Consider the following 27,827-nt stretch of genomic DNA (forward strand, 5'->3'; position numbering starts at 1 on the left):
CTATATCTCCAGCTCCAGGAGGATCCGATCCTTCTGACCTCTGAGGGAATCCACACTCAGGTGCCTATCCCCCACATACACATAATTTAAAATAATGAGTCTTTCAAAAAACATACCTGACCTATTTGACAAGAACTTTAAGCCTTTGAAAAGAGAAATTGAGGAGGATACCAGAAAATGGAAAGACCTCCCCTGCTCTTGGATTGGGAGAATCAACATAGTAAAAATGGCAATTCTACCAAAAGCAATCTATAGATTCAATGCAATCCCCATCAAAATCCCATCAAACTTCTTCACAGAACTTGAGAGAAAAATAATCAAGTTTATATGGAAAAACAAAAAACCCAGGATATCTACATATAATGGATTTTGGGGATCCAGTCTGTTTGGACACTCACCTTCCTGGACCTGGAGGGAGGGGGAAGGAACTGGAACTTCCCACAGGGCAGGAAACCCTGACTGCCCTGGGGGACGAAGAGGGAGGAGGAGGGGGAGTAGGGGGAGTGGGAGGGTGTTGGGAGGGGGGGTGGAAATGGAAACTTTCATAATTTAATAAAATTTACTAAAAAAAAAAAAAAACCCAGGATAGCCAAAACAATCTTATACAATAAAGGAACTTCTGGAGGCATTACTATCCCTGACTTCAAACTCTATTACAGAGCTACAGTATTGAAAACAGCCTGGTATTGGCATAAGAACAGAGAAGTCGACCTATGGAATCGAATAGAAGACCCAGATACTAACCCTCAAACCTATGAACACCTGATTTTTGACAAGGGAGCTAAAGGTATACAATGGAAGAAGGAAAGCGTCTTTAACAAATGGTGCTGGCATAACTGGATGTCAACCTATAGAACAATGAAAATAGATCCATATCTATCACCATGCACAAAACTCAAGTCCAAATGGATTAAAGACATCAACATCAATCTGTCCACTTTGAACCTGATAGAAGAGAAAGTGGGAAGTAGTCTACAAGATATAGGCACAGGAGGCCACTTCCTAAGTAGGACCCCAGTAGCACAGACAATAAGAGAAACAATGAATAAATGGGACCTGCTGAAACTGAGAAGCTTCTGTAAAGCAAAGGACACTGTCAGTAAGACAAAAAGGGAGAAGATCTTCTGACTGGGAGAAGATCTTCACCAACCCCTCATCAGACAAAGGTCTGATCTCCAGAATATACAAAGAACTCAAGAAACTAGACACTAAAACTCTAATTAACCCAATTAAAAAATGGGGTACTGATCTGAACAGAGAATTCACAACAGATGAACTTCGAATGGTCAGAAGACACTTAAGGTCATGCTCAACCTCCTTAGCGATCAGGGAAATGCAAATCAAAACCACTTTGAGATACCATCTTACACCTGTCAGAATAGCTAAACTCAAAAACATCAATGATAGCCTATGCTGGAGAGGATGTGGAATGAGGGGAACACTCATCCATTGTTGGTGGGAATGCAAACTTGTGCAGCCACTGTGGAAATCAGTGTGGCGGTTTCTCAGGAAACTGGGAGTCAACCTCCCTCAGGACCCAGCAATTCCTCTCTTGGGAATATACCCTAGAGATTCCCGAACGTACTACAAAAGCGTTTGTTCAACTATGTTCATAGCAGCACTATTTGTAATAGCCAGAACCTGGAAACAGCCTAGGTGCCCCTCAATAGAAGAATGGTTAAAAAAGGTGTGGAACATATACACATTAGAGTTTTACTCAGCGGTAAAAAATAATGACATCTTGAATTTTGCATGCAAATGGATGGACATAGAAAACGCTTTACTGAGTGAGGTAAGCCAGACCCAAAAAGAGGAACACGGTATATATTCACTCATAAGTGGATTCTAACCATAATTAAAGGTCTTTGAGCCTATTATTCGTGATCCTAGAGAAGCTAAATAAGAAGACGAACCTGATGAAGGTTATTTAGCTATCCGCCAGGAGGTAGGAAATAGTCAAGAGTCCCAGGTAACCTTGGGTGCATGGGGGGAGGTGGGAGGGTTGTTGGAAGGGGAGAGGGTTAGAGAGAAGGGAGTAGGGGAGGAATGGAGAAAGCTCGGTTGACCGGGATGGGGGGAAGGGAGGAAGGATGAATATGGGAGCAGGGAAGAATATATTTCAACTAAGGGAGTCATTTTAGGGTTTATAGGAAACTTGATTAGATATGGGATCCCAGGTCCAAGGAGAGATCCCCAGATTGTTCTCTGGACAGAGGAGAGGGTGCCTGAACCGGCCTTGGCCCATAACCATACTGATGAATATTTTGCTTATCACCATAGATCCTTCATCTGGCGTTGGATGGCGATACAGACGGAGACCCACATTGGAGCACCGGACTGAGCCCCCCAAGATCCAAATGAGGAGCAGAAGGACGAAGAAAATGACGAAGGACTGCGAGGGATGCTATCACCCACTGATACAAGGGGACGGATCTAATGAGAGTTTACCAGGGCCAGTTGGACTGCGACTGAACGAGCACGTGATCCAACCAGATTCTCTGAATGTGGCCAGATTCTCTGAATGTGGCTGGCCTGGAGTCTTTCTGAGAAGCCATTGACAATGACACTGGAACTAGTTTCCTCTGCATATACTGGATTTTTGGGATCCAGTCTGTTCGGATACTCACTTTCCTGGATCTGGAGGGAGGGGAGAGGAACTTGAACTTCCCACAGGGCAGGAAACCCTGACTGCCCTTAGGGACAAAGAGGGAGGAGGAGAGGGAGGGGGGAAGTGGGAGGGTGTTGGGAAGAGGGGCGTAAATGGAAACTTTTATAATTTAATAAAATTACTTTCAAAAAAAAAACATACCTTACAACAAAATAGAGAAGCAAGAATAATAGCAGCACAGGTGAACAACAAGAAAATGGTAGGACCTTAGATTGGGGATGTAGCTCAATTGGCAGAGGACTTGCCTAGCATATACAAAGCCATGAATTTGATCCCCAGCACCACACAAAACCAAGCTTGATGTCACATGCCTAGAATCTCAGGACGGGGTGGGGGAGGTACAAGCAGGAGGATCCAAAGTCCAAGGTCATCTTTGACTATACAGCAAGTTGGAGGTCAGTGTGGGATACATTAGACCCTGTCTTAAAACAAAATAAAATGAAGCAAACAAAAATAAATGAGCCACAGAAGAGGAAGAAGAAGAAAAGGAGGAAGAAAGAGAGAGGCTACTCTTACTCCTGTATGAGTTCTGCACCAACCACATGATTAGGCACAACCAACGATAACTTAACGCTATCTGACAAGAAGACAGCTGAAATGAAAATTATTATACAGAAGATTATTAGGAATGCCAAGATGCTCCAGTTTGAGCATATATCATACTTCAAGATATCAGCTAATGGAGGCAATATAAAGCTATTGTAATTATCACAGTACTCTAAAATGAAGCATTCAGAACATGAAGACAAATGATTCTTTTAAGTTTCATGTTTTAAGTCATGGGATACTCAACCCAACACTTTGAACATACTGTCATATGTAATGATAAATATTTAGAAGTATTTTTTCAGTTTCCTGTAATTTAAAAGAGAAAAAAAGTCTCTTCTTCCTGCCACAGTAAAACAAGTCACTCTAACATGTAGGAGGGGAAAAAACCCCTATGTCAAACTAAAATGCACTCTTTTGTCAGAAAATATGTTTAGAAGACATATAGAAAACATTGCTGAGGATTGGAAGAAACAAGCATTAGAACAAATTATGTAGTGTGGGAGGTTTGCTATGCACTCAGATTGAGCACAGCTATTTCTAACGTGTCTCAGCTTGAAGTATGTGCAAGATCGAATTTTAATAATAAAAGTGTTTTTCTGAGCAATGGACAAATATGCTCCAAAGAAGACAGACTCTGCAAAAATTAAAATAAATTAGCCAAAGCTAATTTATGATTTTATGGGGAAACAATGGAATTATCAATGAGGTGATGGTGTTGTCCTTGGCTCCTGATAGCCCATCTATATGAGGGATATCATTCTGTCTTCCTTATGGAAATCTTCCTCTATGAGCCCTCAAAATGTTGCTCCCAGGGTTCCGTCCTGGGAGAGTGCGGGAGTGAAGGAGACGGATTTAAGCAGAATTTCTGTTGAGACAGGTGGATGTGGGGAGGATCAGACAGCCTTAACAAGTGAGTGCTCTTTGGTTTTCCCCTCTAAACCTTTACTATCAGTCTACCCCATGCCGCTCCTGCTATACTGACTTCTAACATCATTGGTGAGCTGTCTGTTCATCGCCCTTTGTATTTTATGGAAAGGAGACTATGTGCTACATATTATATCGTGTCTGACTTGTGAGGTTTAGATGCATTCTGACTGGTGGTTGTCTGTTCTTCTTTCTCATTGCCATATTTACTAGAACATATTTACCAGACCGTTTCTACTGAGCATTTGGGTAAAACATACTAGGGAGTTGGGAGGGGAGGCGGGGTGGTCATCTGCACAGGTTTCTTTGGAGAGGAATTACTGGGTCAAAGTCTTTCCTTTGGTACTGTGATAGAGCACATGTCTAAAATGAAAAGGTCCGAGCTCATTCTCCCGCATTGCAAAAACTAGTATTCACTTTGAATTTCTAATTGTACTACAAAGTCTAGATATCAGATTTGTTTCCCACCCCCAGTCCTGAAAATTAAAAGTGTGCCTTGGAAGGGTTAAATACAGCGTTCTTTCAACTACAGCCACACACGTTGTTTCTGAATCCTTGGGGGCTCGAGCAGGTAACTCGTGGCTCACTGGTTTGAGACGTATATGTAGCTTAGAAGTCAGACAGATCTAATTTGAAATCCCTGCTTAATCCGTTAGTATCTAGTGTTTGGGTTTTTTTCTTTGATTTTCTTATAATGTGGGGAATGGTAGTTCTTATTCCATGAGTCTGTGGCCTGTATAAATGTGTTGAACACATATAAGGCATTCAACACAGTGCCAATATAGTGTGACTATGTGTGGCTATGAATGGCTATACCATTTCTCCATCACCTACAGAGAAAAATGAGTAAGACCGCCAGCCTGGAACCAGTATAGAACAATTACCTTATAACTAAACAATTTGGAGCTACAATACACTTTATTATGTGACTGCCTGCAGTCACTATTAGGCATGCTAGAGATGAAGCATAGAAACCTGTGTGTCCTAGGAATGTGCTTTCAACATCATTCATTTGGCAATAAGCTCTACACATCATTCATGATGTTTCTATTAACCTATTATTGCTGTTGTTATTTTTCTTAAATGCCCATTTAAATAACCCTCAGCGCCCTTTTACACTGATGTCAGGTTCAGCATGCATGAATTACGGAGTGGAAAACAAAAACACCAAGTCAAAGACTTTGGCTGGAGGGAGGAGATTATATGAAAATGAATCCTGCTCAATAGGCTAGCCCTGTGTGGCCCTGCACATTATTACACAGGCTTACACTACCAGGGCTCACTGCTTTATTTTCTAATCACTGTGTTTTCAAGTCCGCCTTCAAGATCATTGAGTGCTAAACTGTCTTTCCCCAAGCAGGGTCAGCTTCTCCAGCCTCCCTTATAACCCAGTTCATGCTGGGATAAAGAGGAAGGTAGGAATGTTAAAACAATAATACTATGGTCTGAGGCCAGCAACGGGTAATCAGACCCTAGCAAGGTAGACGCTGTTACCTGGGAGATTACTGGAAGAAAATAGGCCCGGCTTGCAATGCCTTAGCTCGTTCCTACCTTCCTCCCTTTCTCCTTTTCATCCTGCCCCCTGTGATCAGAGGAAATAATTCTTTTTCTATGTATATTTCCCTATGAGTCACTGAGAAGCTTTGCTCAGGCTTTAGCTAAAGACACAGGAGCTTCTAGACTATTGCTTTTCCTGTTGCTGGATTTTAACCCCAAGCACTGATCTTAGATGGACAGCCTCTGTTAAGAAAGCTCCTCTAATTCAATGTGATACTGCCAAGCCTCAAAGAAAGCCAATGTTTCAAACTTCAGTATTATGAAACAGGTAAATTAGAAGGTTATTGTTCACATGAAGAGAAGATTCAACATAGCTTTCTTTAAACAATGAATTGAATATAACAAATACAATTTGGAATACATTCAATCTTTTGAGGAGGCATCTGAGACAAAAAAGCAGAAGTCAGAAGTGGTTTGTGCAAGATTAATGTAAAATTTCAAAGTACTTTGTGAATATTTCTTACACTTTTTTAGCCAGTGTGTCTTACCATGAAATTATTCAACCTAGCTTGGTCCCAAATGGATAAAATGAAACAGAAGCGAGACTTTTGACTGGAGCATCAAGTCAAACACACCTACCACAGTGGCTCCCACTCCACAGCAAACAGTCACCTATTTCCCTCATCTGGGCTGCTAGAATTGGAGTATAGAAGAAAAGTGATTTGCTTAGGTCCACACAATAATTGCAGTACAAAACTGTGACCGAATGACACAGCAGGCTTCAGTGAGTGGAGACCGGGTTTCAGCTTCACCAGCCTGCAGCTCTAATTGTGGGCCAGTCCAGCTCCCTCTGGCTAATCCTAGGTTCATCTTGTTGGCAGCTGATAGAGCTCCAGAGGCTGTGAAGGACCAGGCTTGCTCTCATCATTCTGCCTTATCAAAAACCAACATACCCGTTCCCATCTCTCTCTGTCTCGGTCTCTCTCTGTCTCTCTGTCTCTGTCTCTCTCTCTTGTGTGCGTGTGTGTATGTGTGTGCGTGCATGTGTGGAAGTCAAAAGTTGATTTCAGGCATCCTACTTAATCATTTTCCACTTTGTTTTTTGTTTGTTTGTTTGTTTGTTTAATTGGCTGGTTCATTGGTTTGTTGGTTTGGTTTTGAGACAGAGTCTCACTCTGATCTTACAGTTTGTTTAATTGGCTAGACTTCTACCTGTCCGACTCCTGGTCTGACAACACTCTGTGACAGGACCCAACATCCCAGAATACTACAAAATGATACTTTTGTACCTGCCAGAACCAAGCCACTATTACTTTCCCTCTCCCTGTAGAGATTCTATCAGATAAGAGGGAACTTCAATTTTCTCTACTCTTTCTCATAACTTAATTGAGCCCAAACATTCTCTTCTAGCATTCTCCCTTTTCCTACCTGAAGCCAATTTTTCTATATTGTGTGGGTACCCGACTCCTTCTGGTGCCCAACTTCTTCAGGCTCAGGGGAATAGCATCCATCGTTGTCTCTGCCACCTTCGCCTTATCCCTTTCCCACTGGCCCTTCCCTATTTACATTGAAGCACAAGTTCTGTGATCTTGAAAGAATGACCCAATCAAAACCTTTGGCATCTTGGGTGAATGGAAAGAAAGAAAACCGGAAGAAAGGAAAGATAGATGAAAGGAGTGAAGAAAAGAAGAAAGGAAGATAGTTTCTCTTGATTCTAAACGCTGCTTTTCCCACCTCTGGGCACTACGGATTCCATTTGCTTTCCCTCCCAGTTAAGCATCCCCTTCCTCTAAAGTGTCCTTAGCCTAATGCCTGCTGTCTGACCTGCATAACCACTGACCGTTTCCTGAAGCCAATGTGAAATTCTTCCTTCTGTCTTTTCACCTCATTTGATCTCTCTGCTGACTTGGGATGTTCTCTCTGGGAACTTACCCTCCCCTCGATACCCTGATCTCTCAGTCATTTAAGCAACATATTTCTCTTTCCTTTCCATAATCCTTCCTCTATTGGCTCTTTAAGTGTCTTCCTTGGGCTTCTGTCCTGGAAAGATTTGAGGATAAAATTAGATTAAATTTAGCCAAATTTCATGTACATACAGGCAAGAATTATGAATATTCTAGTAGATTTAGTTGCAGCTCTCCTGTTCTCCTCCCCAAGAACACACAAGGATGTTTTAGTGTGCATTGATTCTGTGCTGGCTAGTTTTCTGTCAGTCTGACACAGGCTAGTCGTCTGAGAAGAAGAAACCTTAATTGAGAAATGCCTCCAGAAGACTGGGCTGTGTGCAACTCTGTGGTGTGTTTTCTTGATTGACTGATGTAGAGGGGCCCAGTCTGTTTTCTTAGTTAGTGATTTATGAGGGAGGGTTCATCCCATTGTCGATTGGGACACTCCTTGACTGGTGGTCCTGGGTTCTATAAGAAACCAGGCTGAACAAGCCAGGAGGCAGCTCTCCTCCACGGCCTTCACCTTAATGCCTGCCTCCAGTGCCTGCTTTGGCTTCCCACAACACACTGTGACTTGGGATATGGGAGCCAAATCAACCCTTTCCTCCCCAAGTTGCTTGTGGTCAGGGTGTTTTACCCTAGCAACAGTAACCCTGACTAAGACAAACAAGGCTATAGAGTTAGCCTTGTCACAGGGCTGTCTAGGGTGACTGATGATTGGTTTTGCTTAGATTTGGATTTTGTGTTTTTGTTTGGTTAGCTGTCTGGTTTCTGGTTTTGTTTTGTTTTTGTTTGTTTTTTTCCCCAAGACAGGGTTTCTCTGCGCAACAGACCTAGCTGTCCTGGAACTTGCTCTGTAGACCAGGTTGGCCTTGAACTCACAGAGATCTACCTTCCTCTACCTCCCAAGTGCTGGGATTTAAAGGCATGCACCATCAAGCCAAATCCAAAGCAAATCTTTTGGAGGCATTTCTTAACTGAGAGTCCCTCTCCCCAAATGACTTCTATTTCTGTCAAGTTGGCACAAATCTAGCCAGGACAGCACCTTAGCCTCCAAGTGCTGGTATTACAGGAGTGAGTCACCCACCGTTAGTATTATCCTGAGGCATTTTTCCTGATAATTATTTCAATCTACTTCCTTCGAAATCCAGACGGTGACCCACTTTCACTGCTATCAATTAGATGTCCATCTCTTCTTTGCTGCTTCTACAATCTCTACCTTCAGTTTAAAAGTCTCCCTGGAGCTCCACAAACACTGCCTAGATAATAGTAAATGGGAATCCCTGTGGTGTCTTCCACATCACCCACACACTCTTCCTTCTTGATGATCCCTTGCAGTGATGGTACCTGCTTGCTGGAGCTAAGAAAACTAGTTTTCCTTGACCCTACCCCACTCTCAGACTAAATTATCAAATTCTGATGCATTTGTCTCTTTGATATCTCCCAATTCTGTCCAGTTCTCTTTCCCCACTTACCCCCATAACCTCAAACTCATTAACTCTCATCTAGATTACTGCAATAGCCTACTAACAAAAACAAAATAGGTTGACATAGAAAATACAAGAGTACAAAATGAGAGGTGGTCAATTTTTTGTTCTGGCTACATGTATGTATGTGTGTATTAAACACCGAAGCTCCCTCTTTTTTGGCAGTATTGGGGGCTGAACCTAGGTCCTTATGGATGCTAGGCAAGTGGTCTATCACCAAGCTACAGTCCCAGCCCTACATGCACTGTACACTATAAAAAGTACTTATTATTGTGAATTCTCAGAGCTCATCATGACCTGGACTAGGTAAAAAGGTGTCTGAGTTTCCTCTAAAGCTACATGCGACCACTGTGCCCTTGAAACTCTACTCTGAACTGAGATGTATCTTAAGTGTACTGGATTTTAGACTTTGCATGAATAAACAGTAGCACATGGCTCAGTGGGTAACAGTACATGCTACCCAAGCCTGACGGCCTGAGTTCAGATCCCCAGAACCCATGTGAATGCTGGATGTGGTGGCACATCTCTACCATCACATGTGCCATCTCGTGCATCTCACATGCAATCATGTACACACACATCATATGCACACAAATATATACAAATAATTTTATATGGGTGGCATTTTGACATAATAGTAATGATATATGACATTAAATAAGATATAGTTTTACAATTGATTTTAGTTTTTAAACGTGACTGCTAGATAACTTTAAATTATATATGTGACTTGAATTCTATCTCTATTGGATAGCACTGCTCTAAAGGCTGGCGTGTGCCACTCACAACAGGTCAGTGAGACCCTAACAAATAGACTGATCCTTGTGTGTGTGTGTGTGTGTGTGTGTGTATGTGTGTGCGCGCGCGCGTGTGCGTGCGTGCGTGTGCACGCGTGTGTGCACACACATGTGAGGGTACACTTGTAGGTATGGAGGCCAGATATTAACATTGGGTGTCCTCCTCAATTGCCCTTCACATTGTATTTTGAGATAGAGTCTCTTACCAAACCTGAAGATTACCAGTTCAGCAAGTCTAGGGGATCCTCCTGCCTCCACCCTCCCAGTGCTGGGATTATAGATGTGTGCTACCATGCCTAGCTTTTACATGGGTGCTAGGTATCAAACTCAGGTCTTCATGTTTGCAAGACAAGCTCTTTACCAACTGAGTCATTGTCTTAGCTCCAGACTGTTTCCTTTCTTGTTCCAAAATATAGTTAAGGCTTAGAAAAGAGAATCAGAAAATAAAATCTTTCCCTCAAATGATGGGGATAAGATTAACAGAATCTTCTTTGCTGGGAAGTACTGCTCAATGGATAAGATATAGCTTTTAAGAAAGCCCAACCAAGGGCTGCAGAGAAGGCTCAGAGGTTAAGAGCATGGGACTGCTCTTCCAGAGGTCTTGAGTTCAATTTCCAGCACCCACTTGGTGACTCACAACCACCTGTAATGAGATCTGGTGCCCCCTTCTGGTCTGTGGACACATACAGGCGGAACACTGTATACATAATGAACAAATTCATCTTCAAAATTTTTTAAAAGAGAGCTTAATATATTAAAGTCACACTTACAAAAATGTTATTTTAAGGGATTTTAGCATCCTGGCATGCATTCACATACCAGACTACTGTCTTATATTAAGTGGAAGTGATCTTTAAAGGTGGGGACCTGGAGTCACTTATCTCTCTCCACATCACCTGGTAAATTACTGTATTTAGAAGTTGTCGGCCCTTGACTGGCTGTGAATCTGCTTGGTAAGGGATTGAGGTTTCTCCCAATTACCTTCTAAAGTCCTGTGTTATCTGAATAAATTCATTGATTCCATGGGCAATACACCTGACTATTATCAATCTGTAAGAAATGGATGTTGCATTTGTACAGGGATATCCAGAAGGAAGATGTCTAACTATAACCTTGGGCAGAATTCCAGTTGGCCAGAGTAAATAACCAAGGAAGCTTATGTTCATTTGTTTCCACCAAAACAGCACATTAAAAGCCTCTTGCTCTTAAAATTCATGCTACTCTAAGTGGCTAAATAGATGACGATACTAGTAAAGGAAATACACTGATAGCTGGAACACCAGTCATCTTTTTGAGTACCAGTGGGTGAGTATCTCCATCCCAACTGACATAATGCACCTTCTGCAAGACAGCAGTCTCTTGGCACTACTCCACTCTGAAGTAAAACCCCAAATGAACTCCTGCTAACGTGGCGTATTGAACCAGCCTTTTTGTTCCCCCAAAGCCTTCTAAGCTGATCAGTGCCACATCCATCTTCATGGAAGTGACTATTGCAGGCTAGAATTACAGCTTCCTTCTGCCATCAGAATGTACCCTTAGAAGAACTTGACCAAGGTCATTAACTAAATCCTCAAGCAGACAGCTTTTAGGATAGTTGGTCCTTGTTAGGAAGGGTTTCTAGAGCCCCTGGCGGCCCCAGAGGATTTGTCTAGGGTAGTCAGAGGGCTGGGGATACTTGAGGACAGTCCATGCCTGAAAGAAGTGCTGCTCCCTCAGGAGTTAGGTTTCCAAGGACGGTTGTTACATCATATCACCTAAGGCCACTCAGTTTTTCTTCTTCACGCCCAAGCTTCTGAGTCACCTTACATCACATTTTAGCAGAAAACATTAAAGAACAGAAAACCAGTGAAGAATAAATATAATACTGAAAAATTCTTAGAAACATCTCCAACTGTACACTATGGTAATAAGGGCAATAAGGTTATACTTCTGAAATATAAACTACCACAAAAGTAAAATAAATTTCAGTGATTACTCTTTTTTTTGTTTGTTTTTCGAGACAGAGTTTCTCTGTAGTTTTGTAGCCTGTCCTGGAATTAGCTCTGTAGACCAGGCTGGTCTCGAACTCACAAAGATCCACCTGCCTCTGCCTCCCGAGTGCTGGGATTAAAGGCGTGTGCCACTAATGCCCGGCTCGGTGATTACTTTTTTAATTTCTTCAGCAATGCTAATGTATCCTTTTTAGTCTTTTCCTTTTGAATTTTTCTGCAATGTGGACTAAAGCAGCTTGGAAGACTAGGTGTTTCTCCCTTCAGAAAAATTTCACCTTGAGTCAGGTGGTGGTGGTGGTGCACTTCTTTAATCCCAGCACTCGGGAAGCAGAGACAGGTGGATCTCTGTGAGTTTGAGGCCTGCCTGGTCTACAGGATGAATTCCAGGACAGGCTTCAAAGCTACACAGAGAAATCCTATCTTGAAAAGGGAAAAAAAATCACCTTGAAGTCTGATTCAATAACATCAATACCATTATAGATCTGCACCTAAAATAATATGGCTTCCTTTAAAGCCTTGTTTATTCAGGAGATGCCAGCCTCTGTCTTCCTTTCGATGACTGGGGAATTTGAGTATGGAGTTTCATTCCTAAGCAGGCTTCCCTCAAATCATTCATGAACTTTCCAAAGATACTTAACGCAGCTCAATATCCACACCCTGTTGACAGATGTATCATGAGTGACCCACATATGATCAAGGGTCATGAATGAATGGAGTGAATGAAGAAACACAGACTTCATAGCATTTGGAGTACAGTTATTAGCAGTGCTTCATGATCAACAGAAAGAGCTAGGTAACGCGAAATGGTAATTTCCCATTTTAATGCGCTCTTCCTCCTCCTCATCATCAAAAAACTTCATCAAGTAGTTAGCATGCGCCTTAGTTACTGAAATAAAATCCTAGGCAAAGGAAATTTGTTGTGATAATGAAATAAAAATGTAGAACATAGCAAACTAGCCAGTAAGAGGTGGCGCATGCCTTTAATCCCAGCACTCGGGAGGCAGAGGCAGGCGGATCTCTATGAATTCTAGGCCAGCCTGGTCTTCAAGAGCTAGTTCCAGGACGGCTAGGGCTGTTATACAGAGAAACCCTGTCTTGAAAAACAAAAACAACAAACAAGAACATAACAAACTAACTCTACAGTGATCAAAGTTGCTCCTAAGAAAAAAAGAATTTTCATAAAACTTAGTTTAAGCTGGTATTTAAACAGTCAATTTCAGCAGCCCACAGAGACTTTTAATCAAAGTAGATCAAAACAACTATTTCAACAGCTCAGTTTTGGTACCTGCCTCTCATACCTCTGCTGTGTTTGCATTACACCCCCCACACAGCAAAAAGACAGAAGAGACTGTATCTCCCTTGAAGAGTGTGTTCTACAAGAATGCGCTTATACTCTTCAGGTATATTGTTCTGGGCTTAGTACCTAGCGGAGATCCTTCAACGTGTCAAAAGAAGTTACTTATATTCTCTGAAGAAATTTTCTCAATTCCTTATTTCTGAAAAAGGGCGGAAGGTGAAGATGTGGCGCCTGAGAGAAGCTGTGGAAAGAGAACGTGGAAAAGCAAACGGAACCTGATTATCTGTGCCCACCTCTCTCAGGCCAGCAAACCATGGAGCGGAGTAGCTTCGAGAAGGGGAAGGAAAGAAGGAGCAGAACTGGCCCTGGATCCTGCCTTTCTCTCCACTGCCCTCTCTGTGCAAATATAGGTGGTTTCAAGTTTGTGTATTACATTTACTTAAATACATATTTATATGTCTATATAATATATATATTCTGGGAGATTTTGTAACAGACCTTTAGTGGTCATTTTTTCCCCCAGTGCTAAAGCGTAAATTGTTTAGTGGCTCAGAGGAATCCTCTAGTAAGCAACTTATCCTAACAATTTACATGACATAAGGGCACAGATGCTGCAGGAGATGTGTCATCCAGGTGCTGGATAAAGAGATAAGAAGCTGCTAATACTAAACTACCAAAGCACATGCTTCAAAACATAAAAACTGCTCTGCTATAGCATCCCCTGTTTCTCTGATTTCAGAAAGCTGATCCAAGCCTGCCTTCAAACCCTTATTTAAAGAAATAACACTTCCATAATGGGCTAGCTTTGAAATCTATAAGTCCAGATTATGGGGGGGGGGGCTCACAGAAAATTCTACATCAAAAAAAATCCTTTTAAAAAACCATCTCTCTAGTCTCTAGACTCCACAGCCAATCAAAACATTTTACGTTTTAACTTGGGGGAATCACTGAAGAAAAGATAACTCCTGTGTGTGTCTTAGATTTGGGGGTTCAAAGAGCAGTTTCCCCAACTGCTATAGGACTCCAAGTCACAGGAAGCCCACAACCCATTTGACATGTTTTTTAATTCCTTGAAGCTACTTTGCTAAAGTGTTTGAGAAGAAACTTCCCCATTTATCTAAGGGATCAGAAACAGTGGCAAAGAAGCTGATCAATGGGGCCGCAGTTACTGAGAAGGAAGCTCGTACCCTGTTTCCGTACTTTCATTCTTAAAGGCATACAACCCCATTCTAAATAAATGTAGTGTCTCCAGGTTGCCAGTGCCTGACTAGAAGCCTCCAGTACCCTCCGAAAAGGTTCACACTTCATTTTAAATGCAAATTATTTCTATATGCATTCTCGATGTACTATTTATTTTGAAAATATCAAAGGAAAGAGGGAGTTGTGCGTCCATGTCGTTTTAATTTTTTTCCAAAACAGGCATTAGATATAAAAAGAAGAAAAAGAAAAGAAAGAAAGAAAAAAAATCAGTCGAGGAGGACAGATCATTCCCAAGCTAGAATTTAGAACTTCACCAGGGAAGCAGTCCAAGGTTTGTGAAGAAAGAAAACCATTTTAAAAACTGTACTGTAGAATTTTTTGCCTCTAGATGACAATGCACCTACAAGGGGGAGAAAAGATCATTCTTTCTCCTCCCCAAACCCCCAAAACACAACATATCCCGAGAAGCCCGTTTCCTACCCAGCCAATACAATAATGCCTTGTAAGCTGAGAACTGTGTCCGGTATAGGAGCTAAGTATAAACAGCTGAGAAGGATTAGGCTGCCGCTCCATTCTCATTTACATGAAAATCCTGTAAGCATCGTTTTTTTCCTCGCTGGCTGCGGGCACAGAAGGAACTCTTTTGTGCCATAGCCACGCATACATTTCCCTCCTTTGTCTTTACTTACCAGTCGAGGCTGTGGGCATGTGTGCTCTATTTCCTCCATGGTTTCTGAGGGAGGCTCATTGGAAAGGGATTTTGGGATACCTGTTTCTGACTCAGCATCAGTGGTAAGTACTGGCATGGCCAGTGAATGCTCCCTCCAGCTCTACACCCTCTGGGAGTCTCCTCCCAGGCAGAGAATGTTTTCTTTGTCACGTATTTTTCTCTTCCCTACCCATCCCCCTTCTTCTTCCCTTCTTTTTTGTCTTCCCTGGGGGGAAGTAAAAAGGTTACCCCCCCTCCACACACACACCACCCCTTTCTTTCTCAGAGAAGCCCAGAGGCAGGGCCTCAGTTTATCACTATAACAACCAGACAGCACTGGAGCGTCTGGTGCGGATACAGTATCCTCATTTGCATGGAGCGCGCTGGTTGGTTACTGTCATCATAGTACCACTCCACCTGGGAGCGGCCGGGGCCCATTGGCTGGCCTGCTGTACCCACGGGGCCTGAACTTGCTGCTTTTGTTTTTTGTATTGAATTCACTTGTGAAGGTCTCTGTCCCTGCCTGGTAAGGACTCCCTGCACTTCCTAGATAAGATAAAGCTGTTTCCTGAGGTGCCCCAAATGCCTCGCTAAAGAGCATAGCTATAAAGGACCGTGTCCCTGGCATGAGTGTATGATGCAGTTGTAGTCAGAATATTTGCTAAATAGGAGTCGCTCTGAAGACAGCCCCTTTAAAGCCCCAAGCCCCAAACCACTGGGCCAATTGCCAGCTGCCTCTGAGAGCTTCTCAGGGAATTCACCGAGGACACCCGAGTGTTCACCTTTTGGACTGCATAAAACAGAAACGCAGGCGGACGCCTAAAGCCCGTCGTAACGGTGGAGTCTCTACCTGGGGCAGCTACAAGAGGAACTTTGAAGGAGGTAGCTTGTCTTTGACAGCCTGCCTCCCAGGTCTGACTGCCCTTTCTTCCTCCCTCAGCCTCTCCTTGCCTCCTAGTCTTACTGTCATTCATTCTTCAGTGAACTTACCCAGCATCCCTATAGGACAGGACCTATGCTCTCATTTCATCAGTTTCAAGCCCCTTTTCCTAGGCACCCTGCTCGCCTCCAAGTGCTTATGGCAATCCGAGAAAAACCACAGAATGATGTGCCTTAGTGTTTGCATTGTCCTAGAGCATCAGTTGAAGAGGAGCATGCTGAGGACACGCGTTCAAAGGGAAGAACTTGCAAAGGGATTTGTTCTAGTGAAGGGCCACGTTTTAATAATAGTAAGAAATAAAATCACTAGTATTTATTAAGCACAGATGCAGTGCCAAATACTTAACTTAGATCTTCCTTAATCTTCATAAGAACCCAAAGCAGATCCTATTATTATCCCCACTTTATAAGTAAGGAAATTGCAACTTAGAGTAATTGCTTAAGGTCTCAAAGTTCATAAGCAATGGAGCTGACGTTTGAAGAATGCAGGGTGGGGAGCAGAGATGCAGCAAGTACAGTAGAAAGGGAACTAAAGAAGACTCCACTTAACACAAATCTTATGCCTCTAAATCTTTCATTTTTGTCTCTAACCATGATTTTTAACCAAGCGTGGTCCCAGATCATCAGTGATAACATCACAACTACCACCAGGGAATGTTTGAGAAATGAAAATTATTAGTCCCATGACAGATCCAAAACCAAATTTTGTAGGTTTGAGATATGGCCTGCACTTACATTTTTAATGAACTTCTTGGCAATTCTGACAACACCAGGTATAGAGACCATAATTTGAGAAACAGTACTTCAAAGGGTAGAATAAAAGTGCCCAAGGCTCGGGAGGCAGAAGCAGGTGGGTCTCTGAGTTTGAGGCCAGCTTGGTCTACAAGGGGAGTTCCAGGACAGCCAGGGCTGTTACACAGAGAAACCCTGTCTCAAAACAAAACAAAACAAACAACAGCAAACAAAAAACAGTCTTTTTCAAGAACTGAGGATCAAATGGATACATTATCACCCTCCATGAATTCAAATGTGCCCTGCTAATGTAAAGAGACACTGTTTTTACTACTCCTCAAATAATAAAGAGCTAAGCCTTGAAAGAAGAAAAATGGATACTACAGCAGAGTATTATTTAAGTTGACTGTTAAGAACCCGTTAATCTAAGCCCGTGTGGTGGTGTGTGCTTTAAATTCCAGCACTCGGGAGGGAGAGGCAGGCATATCTGTGAATTTGGTCTACAGAGTGAGTTCTAGGACAGCTAGAGCTACACAGAGAAACCCTGTCTCAAAAAACCAAAACCAAAACCTGGCCATTTAAGTCAGGAATACATCACTTGGTAGTATATTACCTGTGCTTAAGAGGATTCTAGGGGCTCGAAAGACGGCTCAGTGGTTAAGATGGCATACTGCTGCTTTTGTAGAGGACATGAGTTCAGTCGCCAGCACCTACACTGGACACCTCGCAATCACCTGTAAGTCCGGCTCCAGGGAGAGCCGATGCCTCTGGCCTCCACAAGCACCATCCTTCACAGACATGCACCTCCCCACCCCTCAGACATATGTATACACAAACATTTAAAAATAGCCTGAGGAAAAGAGAACTCTAGTAGTGTGAACGAACAGCCCAACAACTATTGCATCATTTCAAGAGGGGTCTTTTCCTTCCGATTCTACCTGCCCTTGGTTTCATTCTACTGAGGTGATCAGTGTGTAAGAAGCAAATCCTGCACTGTGTTTTAAAATAAAAATTGCCTTACAGATAAAAACATCATACAACTAGATTGTAGTAATCACTCAAACAGCCGGTTCCAAACTCCGCACATCTCAGTGAATTTCTATATGGTTAGAATAGTCACTTTGAAACCCTGGAGCTTCACTTATGCATTTACGCTTTCCTTTTGATTTAAAGATCCCTTTCCGCCTACGCTGAATGACATGAGCGTGCCATCGTCATTCTTACTCTTGATAATATTTTCCATCTGGATTTTTTTTTTTGCCTTAGGGAAGTGATTTTCAAAGTGCTGTGTCCTGAGGAGCAGTCACAAAAATACTGGCTACTTGTCAGACATTCTCATCCATCTCAGACTAAAGGAGAAACTGAGGCAGTGGAGGCCAGGAATCTGGGTTTTTTACGAGGAACCCTTGGTTTAGTAGGTATTGTAACATGTGCTAAAATTTGTGAGCATTGAGCTACAGTCACATGTTCACACTGGAAAGCACCTAACTCCCAGGGCATTCTGGGTCACTGAGATGCCAATTTGGTTCTTAATTGGTCCTTTAATTCTTTCTCTAGAATAGGAGGCTCACCATAGGGTAGGAAATTTGCTTGTTCTGATGTCTAGCTGGTTCCCGAAGCCCTCTTGTTCCAGAGCCTGGACCACAGCCTTGTACTCCCAGCCTTTTCTGTCTCAAAATGGGCAGATACTCTCCCCTTTCCTGTACTTTCCCTGTCCCAGCAAGCCAAAGGCTGCCTCTCCACAAGATGCCCATCTTCATTGAGTAACTTGTGTCAGACTCTTATCCGTTCTTAGGGCTTGAACCTAGCAGCTCAGACTTCTAGTTGCCCTGGGAGTCAACTGTGTAGCCATGGCCATGACAACTCGTCCTATCCCAGTCTATTCTTGGCTTTTTCCAAACCCTTTCCCTGCAGCTGATCTTACAGGCGTGGGCCACCATAAGCGGCTACATTGCCCTTGTAATTGGGACAAATAACATTACCCTCCTTCTAAAGGGCATCAAGAGCTAGGATTGGTTAGCACACGTGCAACTAGAAAAACATGTGGATCTCAATGCAAAGAAATAAGAAAGCTAAAGTAAGGGGTAAGAGTGTGGCTTTCTATCTGTAATTATCAGAGGCAGAGGAAACGAACTGGGGCAGCTTATTAGAAACCTCCCCCTGAGGCACATCTAGATTTTATAACCTCTCCGTCTCTGGTTGAATTTCATTTGAGTCACATCCCCAGTTGTCCCTCTGTGGCTCAAGGTTAAGGGCTAAACCCTGACAGTCTGGAGAAAACCAACCATGTTAAGTAATGAAATTCACGCACAAATCCTTTTCATCTACTCCAGGAAAATTATGGTAATAAACATGTTCCACAATGGGGAGCATCTCTCGCCTTTTGTAGTGCTTTCACTCATTAGATGATATCAATATCATTGTAGCACAAAATTGATGATTGAAAAGTTTCAAATGATTCAGACTGATTAGGCGACTTACCCAGCATTACATAGGAAATGATAAAGTCCGGATTAACATTCTTGTCCACTAAGCTATACTGGTTCACATTCAGTATAACCTGATTTACTTTGTCAACAAAATTATTGGGTGATTCAGGTATATCTCTTCAGCCATTATATCCTTTATTCCCTTTCTATTGAAGTCATGAGACATGAAACACTCTTCACTTTGATTCATATAGTTCATTTTAAATATGTGCGACCGTGGATCTGGACTGATTGTGGTGCTCACGTTTACTCATGATAAAAAAATCAAACAATTTGTTAAGAGCAAGGTTCATACAAGGCCGTGATACATAAAGGCCACTGGAGGGTGTGGATGTAACAGAACTTCAAAACTTTTTTTTTAAAGAAAAAAATTCAAGATGATAGAATTAAAGTGCTTGTTTTATTCTTAAAATGCATTTTCTACTTTTTTTAACTTCACTAGTAACCAAGAAAGAGTTAGCCTTCACTCATTTAACCAAAATATACTGATTCTGAGTGCAGTTTTGTGGTACTAAGGAGCAACTACATAAACCCAAAACATCAAACCTACTGTCTAATCCAAATGTGGCTAGCTAACTCTGACCTAACATCTAGTCTCTAGAAGGAACAGGCTGGCTCAATAGGAAAAGGCACTGGCAAACCTGCTAATCTGAGTTGATCTGTGGGTCCCACATGGTATGAGGAAAGAGCCAGCTCCCACATGTTGTCCTCTGACTTCCACACACATGCTGTGGCATGTAAGTGACAGACAGGAACGTGTGCACATATACACACACATACACATACACCTCATACATGAATGTAATTAAAAAAACTTTTAAGAAGCCCAAATATTTGACACCAAAGGGGACAGACAGCATGGAATAGTGGCTGTACCTGTGTTTGAGAAAGTCTTGAAAAGAAATACATTTTTTCTCAAAATACAACGCAATTATCTAAATATTGATGATTAAACTCCATAGACTTATGATATATTTTGTTTTGCTACTGTAAGCCAGATATAGCGGGGATTTGGGGCAGAAATTAGAGTTGCCATTAGCTGTAAGAAAATCATTCTTACTGACATTAGCAGCTGTGTAGTCAGTAAAGAATTATTGTTGCTATCACTTGGTGGTATTTATAAACACTTTTATATTCTAAGTGCTTTACAATCACTTATTGTCTAATTAATATCTAATCATCTGTTTACAAGTAATAATCACACATGTAGTGCAGTTTAATCAAAACTCCAAGTGCTGCCGCCATCAAACTCAGAATGTTGTGTAAATTTTGGTCCCTCCCTCATGGGATTTGAGTCTAACATGACTGAAACACATAATATTATAGAGAAAAATGGGTAAAAATTCCCCACTTGGATTTGAGTATACTTTAAAGGTAAAACTAGGTAAGGCTTTTGCATACCAAATTCACTGAATGGATGTCAGTAGATGTCTTTGTTAGGGTTTCTATTGATGTTAAGAGAGTCCATGACCACAGCAACTCGTATAAAGGAAAACATTTTAATTGGGTGGCTTGCTTTCAGTTCAGGGTTCAGTTCATTATCATCATGGTGGGACATGGTAGTGTGCAGGCAGACATGGTGTTGGAAAACGAGTTGAGAGTTCTATACTTTGCAAGCAATAGGAAATGGTCTGAGACATTAGGAAGTATCTTGAGCATATATGAGACCTCAAAGCCCACCAGCACAGTGACACACCCACTCCAACAAGGCCACACCTCCTAGTAGTGTCACTCCCTTTGGGGGCATTTTCTTTCAAACCACCACAGTAGATAAGTAAAACTCTAGTTTTCTACACATAATAGCTTAATTTCATGAATCTATGAAATTTTTGTTTGCTTGACCCAAGATATTGAATGGTAGGTGTTGCATGATTAATAAAAGCTCAGAGACTGATACTGGAGTTCAACCTGAAGACCCAAAAAGCAAGGTAGCAAGCCACTGGTTCTTACCTAGACCTCAGTCTGAAAATGGCGATCCTACCTCCAGAAATCTCAGAATGAGACTATGACTGGGAGCTGTTTTCTCCCATTTTATAATCCTCTCTAGGGCTGGGATTAAAGGTATGCACCATCTGGTTTCTATGGAAACTAGTATGGCTACTGCCTGGCTGTAAGGCTGACCCGTGTGGCTATTTTACTCTCCCAATCCCTAGGCAAGCTTTATTTATTAAAATACAATTGGCATGCCACTACAGGTAGTTTCGATAATCGTACAACGCCAGAGAGCAAGTTATTGCAACCGCTAGTCACAGTCACAGTGATTTTAGTGAGAATCAAATCTACCAAGAGTGGGTGAAGGTAATTCAACCAGGTTCTAGTCTGGACAAAGTGACAACTGGTGTGATCCCCTGCCAGTCTTGGTTATTTACTTTAAATGGTGTACTCCTGTTTCCCTTCAGTATCGCCACGAGTTATTCTATATGCCGTCATGGGGACCATGAAAGGATTAAAGTGCATGAATGATATGGATAGTAATCTAGTGTTTCCCATTCTGGTGATTTTTCTCATAAGTAGAAATGTTAAGTCAGAGTGCTTGCCTTCTCAAGGCTTTTGACTTCTGCTTTTTGATACTGTTATCAAATTATCCCTCAAATGTTCGATCACATTTCAGTTCCTTATATTCACTTAAACAGCTGTCTTCCTTGTTTAGAATCTGCCATAATCTGTTTTTTTTTTTCGTTTTTATGAGACAGAGTTTCTCTGTGTAGTCCTGGCCATTCTGGAACTCATTGTGTAGACCAGGCTGATTGCAAACCCAAAGATCCATCTGCCTCTGCCTCCCAAGTGCTGGGATTAAAGGTGTGCACCACCACCTCCAGCCATCTATTCTTCTATTTTTTTAAAGAAGAAGAAGAAGAAGAAGGAGGAGGAGGAGGAGGAGGAGGAGGAGGAGGAGGAGGAGGAGGAGAAGAAGAAGAAGAAGAAGAAGAAGAAGAAGAAGAAGAAGAAGAAGAAGAAGAAGAAGAAGAAGAAGAAGAAGAAGAAGAAGAAGAAAAGAAGAAGACAGGGTCATACTATGCAGTTCAAGCATGAACTTACTATCTTATGAATAACCTGACTCTACTTCTTGAGATGTGGTATTACAGACACGTGTTACAGACTCAGTTTACCAATACTACAGCATATACTGGAGAGTCCCAAGGGTTTCCCCAGGAGTCATCCAAGTATGACATGAGTGAGTCTTACAAGCAATAAGCTATCAGGACAAGATGCCAGGATAGATGCATTCATTTATAAGTAGATTGTTGTTATGGTCCTTGGACTTATACTAACAGATTTTTAAATGACCTGGGTTCCAATGTGACTGTCTCGCAAAATCTGACTCAAAATCTTTGACTGCCCACACAGAGTGTGTTGAGTCTTCTGTTAGTTTTCTATAACTGCCATAACAATTTATCACAGAGTTAATGGGTTTGACTATACAAATTTATTATCTCAAAGTTCTGAACCAAAGTCAAAAAACTGAAGTGAGCCTCCCCCGTATGAAAAACCAATGTGGCCACATGAATGCATTTCTGGAAGCTCAAAGGAATCATCTGGTTCCTTGCCTGTCTGCCTTCTAGATGGTGCTCACATTTCTTGGCCTGCTTTCTTCCATGGGCAAGCCAGCAATCATATCACTCAAGCCTCTGTGTCAATAATCTCATCTTCTCAATCTCTGGTCGCCTCCTTTCACTTAGACGGACTTTGGGGATGTCCTTGGGTCATCTGGATAATCCAGAGCTACTCTGCCCCTCTTGAGATCTTAACTTACACCTGCAGAGTCCCTTCTGGCGTGTAGGGTAATGAAGTCCCGGCAGCTGAGGAATAGAGCAGGCATCTTTGGGAGGCTGTTGTCCTCTTAATCTGCCTGCTGCACATTCCTTAGTGGGAGCCTGACCTGATACCTCGTGCGGAGATAGAAGAACACTTGGCTTGTAGTTTCAATACCTAGTAATTATGAGACGGTACTCCATGTCATGCGCAGGACTACACCAAGTTTGCAGATAACAAGCAGCACTTGGAGACATTAAATGACTTTCCCAGGGTCTCAGAGCTTGTGCAAACTGAGTTTGACGTTCAGGGCTGTGGCGCTTCAAAGCCTCTGTTCACTGCACACGGCTTCAGTGTCTCCGCATTTGCAATGCTCTAATCAGTTTGCTCTCTTTGGATAGCCTTTGTATTGAAAGCTTTTCATTTGGTTTAGATGACATTTAATGATACAAATTAGCCAGATAAAAGCTTTTAGGAAGCCCCATATATCTCCTATTTTACTCAATCAAAAGATATCATTGTAGAACATCATTAGGAAACACGCATTGAAGATGATACCCTGGCTGGGAGGTGCAGTTCAGTCTCCATGGTACAGCACTTGAGTGTGCACTAGCCTCTGAGCTCCAGCCACAGCCAGAAAAGGAAAAGTACCTTCATATCCCCCATAAGTCTTTCAGAAAGTGCCATTGCCATCACCACAACACGAGCTACTCTGCACTATGAGCTGAAATGGATTCATTAGGTCCTCCTCTCTATAAGTGGCGTGTAAATCTCCAAAAAATAACTGATACTAGCAAAAAATTATCTTTCCCCAGCCCCACCAGTATACTAAATGCCCTGTTTTTGTTTGGTTTGGTTTGGGTTTTGGTTATTGTTTTGGTTTTTCGAGATAAGGTTGTTCTGCATCTAGCTGTCCTGGAACTCGCTCAGTAGACCAGGCTGGCCTCAAATCTGACTGCCTCTGCCTCCTGAGTGCTGGGGTTAAAGGCATATGCCACCACTGCCTACCAAATGCCCTGTTCTTTTTTTTTATTTTATTAAGAATCTTTTAATAAATCTTTTCTCATTTTACATAGCTTTCCCCATTCCCACTCTCTTTCCCCCTCCTGCTTCTCCCATTTTACCCCCATCCACTCCTCAGAAAGGGTAAGGCTTCCCATGGGGAGTCAACAAAGTCTGACACTTTACTTTGAGGCATGACCAAGGCCCCCTTGCTATATCTAGGCTGAGCAAGGTATCCCTCCAAAAAGAATGTGCTCCTAGATGCCAGTTCAAGCATTAGGAATAAATCCTGATCCCACTGCCCCATAGGCTTCCCCACAGGCTACCCAAGCCTCACAACTGTCCCCCACATTCAGTGGGCCTTATTTAGTCCTATGAAGGTTCCCCTTGCTATCAGTCCAAAGTTAGTGATTTCTCACTAGCTCAGGTCAGGTGTTTCTGTGGATATCACCATTATGGTCTTGCCCCCTTTTGTCATATTATCGTTCCTCCCTCTCTTGCACTGGTCTTGGGTAACTCGGCCAAGTGTTTCACTGTAGATCTCTGTGTCTGCTTCCATTAGTTGCTGGTTGAAGGTTCTATGATGACAATTAAGGTAGTCATCAATCTGATTATAGGGGAAGGCCAGTTTAGGCACCCTCTCCACTGTTGCTTAGACTCTTAGCTGGTGTCATTCTTATGGATTCCTGGGAATTTCCCTAGTGCTATATTTCTTGATAGCCCTTTAATGCCTCCCTCAAACAAGGTATCTCTTTCCTTTCTCTCCCTTATTTGTCCTTCCCCCTTCTTGAGCATCCCATTCCCTTATGTTCTCTTCCTTCCTCCCCTTCTCCCCGCCTAATTTTCTCGGGAGATTTTGTCTGCTTCCCTTACCCAGGGGGATCCATGTATGTCTCTCTTAGGGTTCTCCTTGTTACCTAGCTTCTCTGGGATCGTGGACTATAGGCTGGTTATCCTTTGCTTTACATCTCATATCCACTTATGAGTAGTTCATACCATGTTTATCTATCTGGGTCTGGCTTACCTCACTCAGGATGCTTTTTTTCTAGTAGTTCCATCTATTTGCCTGCATATTTCAAGATGTCATTGTTTTTTACCACTGAGTAGTATTCCATTGTGTAAATGTACCACATTTTCTTTATCCATTCTTCAGTTATGGGTCATCTAGGTTGTTTCCAGGTTCTGGTTATTATGAATACTGCTGCTATGAACACAGTTGAGCAAATGTTCTTGTGGTATGAGTGTGCATCCTTTGGGTATATGGCCAAAGTGATACTGCTGGGTTCTGAAGTAGAATGATTCTCAATTTTCTGAGAAACTGCCATATTGATATCCAAGGTGGTTGTACAAGCTTGCACTCCCACCAGCAATGGAGGAGTGTTTCTCTTACTCCACATCCTCTCCAGCATAAGCTATCATTGGTGTTTTTGATCTTAGCCATTCTGACTGGTATAAAATGGTATCTCAGAGTTGTTTTGACTTGCATTTCCGTGATGGCTAAGGATATTGAGCAATTCCTTAAGTGTCTTTTGGCCATTTGCAATTCTTCTTTTAAGAATTTAGATCCGTATCCCATTTTTTGATTGTATTATTTGGTAATTTGATGTCTAGTTTCTTGAGTTCTTTACATATTTTGGAGATCAGTTCTCTGTCCGATGTGGGGTTAGTGAAGATCTTTTCCTATTCAGTAGACTGCTGTTTTGTCTTAGTGACTGTGGCCTTTGCCTTAAAGAAGTTTCTCAGTTTCAGGAGGTACCACTTAATAATTGTTGCTCTCAGTGTCTGTGCTACTAGTGTTATATTTAGGAAGTGGTCTACTTTGCCCGTGCATTCAAGGCTGCTTCCCACTTTATCAGTGAAGTTCAGTGTGACTGGAGTTATGAGGTCTTTGATCCATTTGGACTTAAGTTTTATGCATGAGGATAGATATGGATCTATTTTCATTCTTTTACGTTTTGACTTCCAGTTATTCCAGCACCATTTGTTGAAGATGCTTTCTTTTTTGCATTGTATAATTTTAGTATCTTTGTCAAAACTCAGGTGTTCATACATATGTGGATCAATATCAGGGTCTTCCATTTCAAGTGCTGGAATAAAGGCGTGAGCCACCATTGCCTACCAAATGCCCTGTTCTTCCAAAAAAAGAAAAAAGAGCCTAACACTTCAAGGTTTTAAGTTCATTCCTAAATAAAGCTTTGCCTCATCTCTGTTTCACTCTCTAAGGTGCTTATGATATTCTTAATTGTCAACATGACTGCATCTGGAATCAAACTAAAACCCAAATGACTGGACACACCTGTGAGGGAATTTCCCTTAATTAGATCATTTGTAGTGGGCAAACCCACTTCTAATATGTATCTTTTTGGTGGGAAGACACCAGCTCTTTTGAGGTAGAAAGATCCTTTTTTTTCTTTTTTTCAGATAGGGTTTCTCTGTGAACTTTAGCTGTTCTTGGCTGTCCTAGAACTCAATCTATAGACCAGCCTGGCCTTGCAGTCACAGAGATCTGCCTGCCCCTGCCTTTCAAGTGCTGGGATTAAAGGCATGTGCCACCATGACTGGGGAAATCCATTTTTAATCTGGACTACACCTTCTGTAGGCAGTCTATAAAGAACATGTGAGAAAAACGCTTGCTGTCTCTTTGCCTGCTTGTTCTTGCTCTCCCTAGCAAGTTCATAGCTTCATTGTCATCAGAGTTTACTTCTAGATTCTGGCATATACTAAACACCAGCTGAGACATCTAACCTCATAGATTGAACAACTGCTGTATTCTTAGACCATCTCTTTTTAGGCAATAGCTATTGTTGTACTAGCTGGACCACAACCCATAAGTCATTCTAATAAATATCCTTTATATATAATATACATATACATATACTCATATTGCTCTACAATGGTGTTGCTGAACCCCTGTGAACTTGGACAAAATTGCAACGTGTGTGTGTGTGTGTGTGTCTGTGTGTGTGTGTACAATGAATATATATATTCATTATATAAGTTATGTTCCTCTAGAAAACCCTGATTAATGTGGTTCTCAATCTTGATTATGAAGAGAATTACTTGGGGAATTTTCAATAACTCAGAGGCTTGTTTTTAATTTATTTATTTTTGAAACCTGGTTTCTCTATAGCTTTGGAGCTTGTCCTGGAACTATCTCTTGTAGACCAGACTGGTCCCGAACTCACAGAGGTCCACCTGCCTCTGCCTCTCGAGTGCTGGGATTAAAGGCACGTGCCACCACTGCCCAGCTTCAAGGCTTGGTTTTTTTGCCCTAGAGATTCTGGTCTAGTATACTTGGAGCATAACATCTGGCAATAAGACAGGGCAATAGACACCTGTATCTCTATACTTGGAAAGCTAAGGCGAGAGGGTTGTTGCAAGTTCAGGTCTAGTCTGGACTAAGCTGTGACTTCCAAGCCAGCTTGGGCTATAGAACAAGACCCTTTTCAAAACAAAACAAGCATGGATTTAAACATTTTTTACACTTATTTTGTGTGTGTGTGTGTGTGTGTACTCACATGTGATTGTGCCACCATGCATACATGAATGTAACAACTTGTGGGAGTTGGTTCTCTCCTTCCACTAGGTGGATTTCTGGAACTGAATTCAGGTTTTACTCAGGTTGGCAATCTTAATGGCAAGTACCTTTACCCTCTGAGCCTTAACCCCAACCATTAAATTTTTCCCTAAGAATCCTCATTATGTTTGCTTCATGAGAAAATTGCTATTATTATTTGTGTTTCCAAAAGTTTTCTATACAAAAAGTTTCAATAGGCGCCAAAGCAATAATTTAAACATATAGCCTACTAAAGCATTAGGAGGAGCTATGTAAAATAACTCTCCAATC

General features: G+C 42.0%; 1 protein-coding gene across 3 annotated transcripts in view; it reads right to left on the reverse strand.

The window, feature by feature from the left end:
• Window positions 1–27,827, reverse strand: part of Pcyt1b (phosphate cytidylyltransferase 1B, choline) — a 93,875-nt gene that overhangs the window by 54,942 nt on the left and 11,106 nt on the right. The window contains exon 1 of one of the 3 annotated variants that reach the window (XM_048449786.3): window positions 15,046–15,408. The exons of 1 other annotated variant lie outside the window; for it this stretch is intronic. In XM_048449786.3, coding sequence (XP_048305743.1) covers window positions 15,046–15,162 — 117 coding nt within the window. In that variant the 5' untranslated portion in view covers window positions 15,163–15,408. Of the gene's footprint in view, window positions 1–15,045; window positions 15,412–27,827 lie in introns of those variants that run through there. One more of the 3 variants, XM_087902504.1, reaches the window with a different exon arrangement.

This window comes from Myodes glareolus, chromosome X (genome assembly GCF_982192425.1).
Source record: "Myodes glareolus chromosome X, mMyoGla1.1, whole genome shotgun sequence".
In the NCBI taxonomy this organism is placed as follows: Eukaryota; Metazoa; Chordata; class Mammalia; order Rodentia; family Cricetidae; genus Myodes; species Myodes glareolus.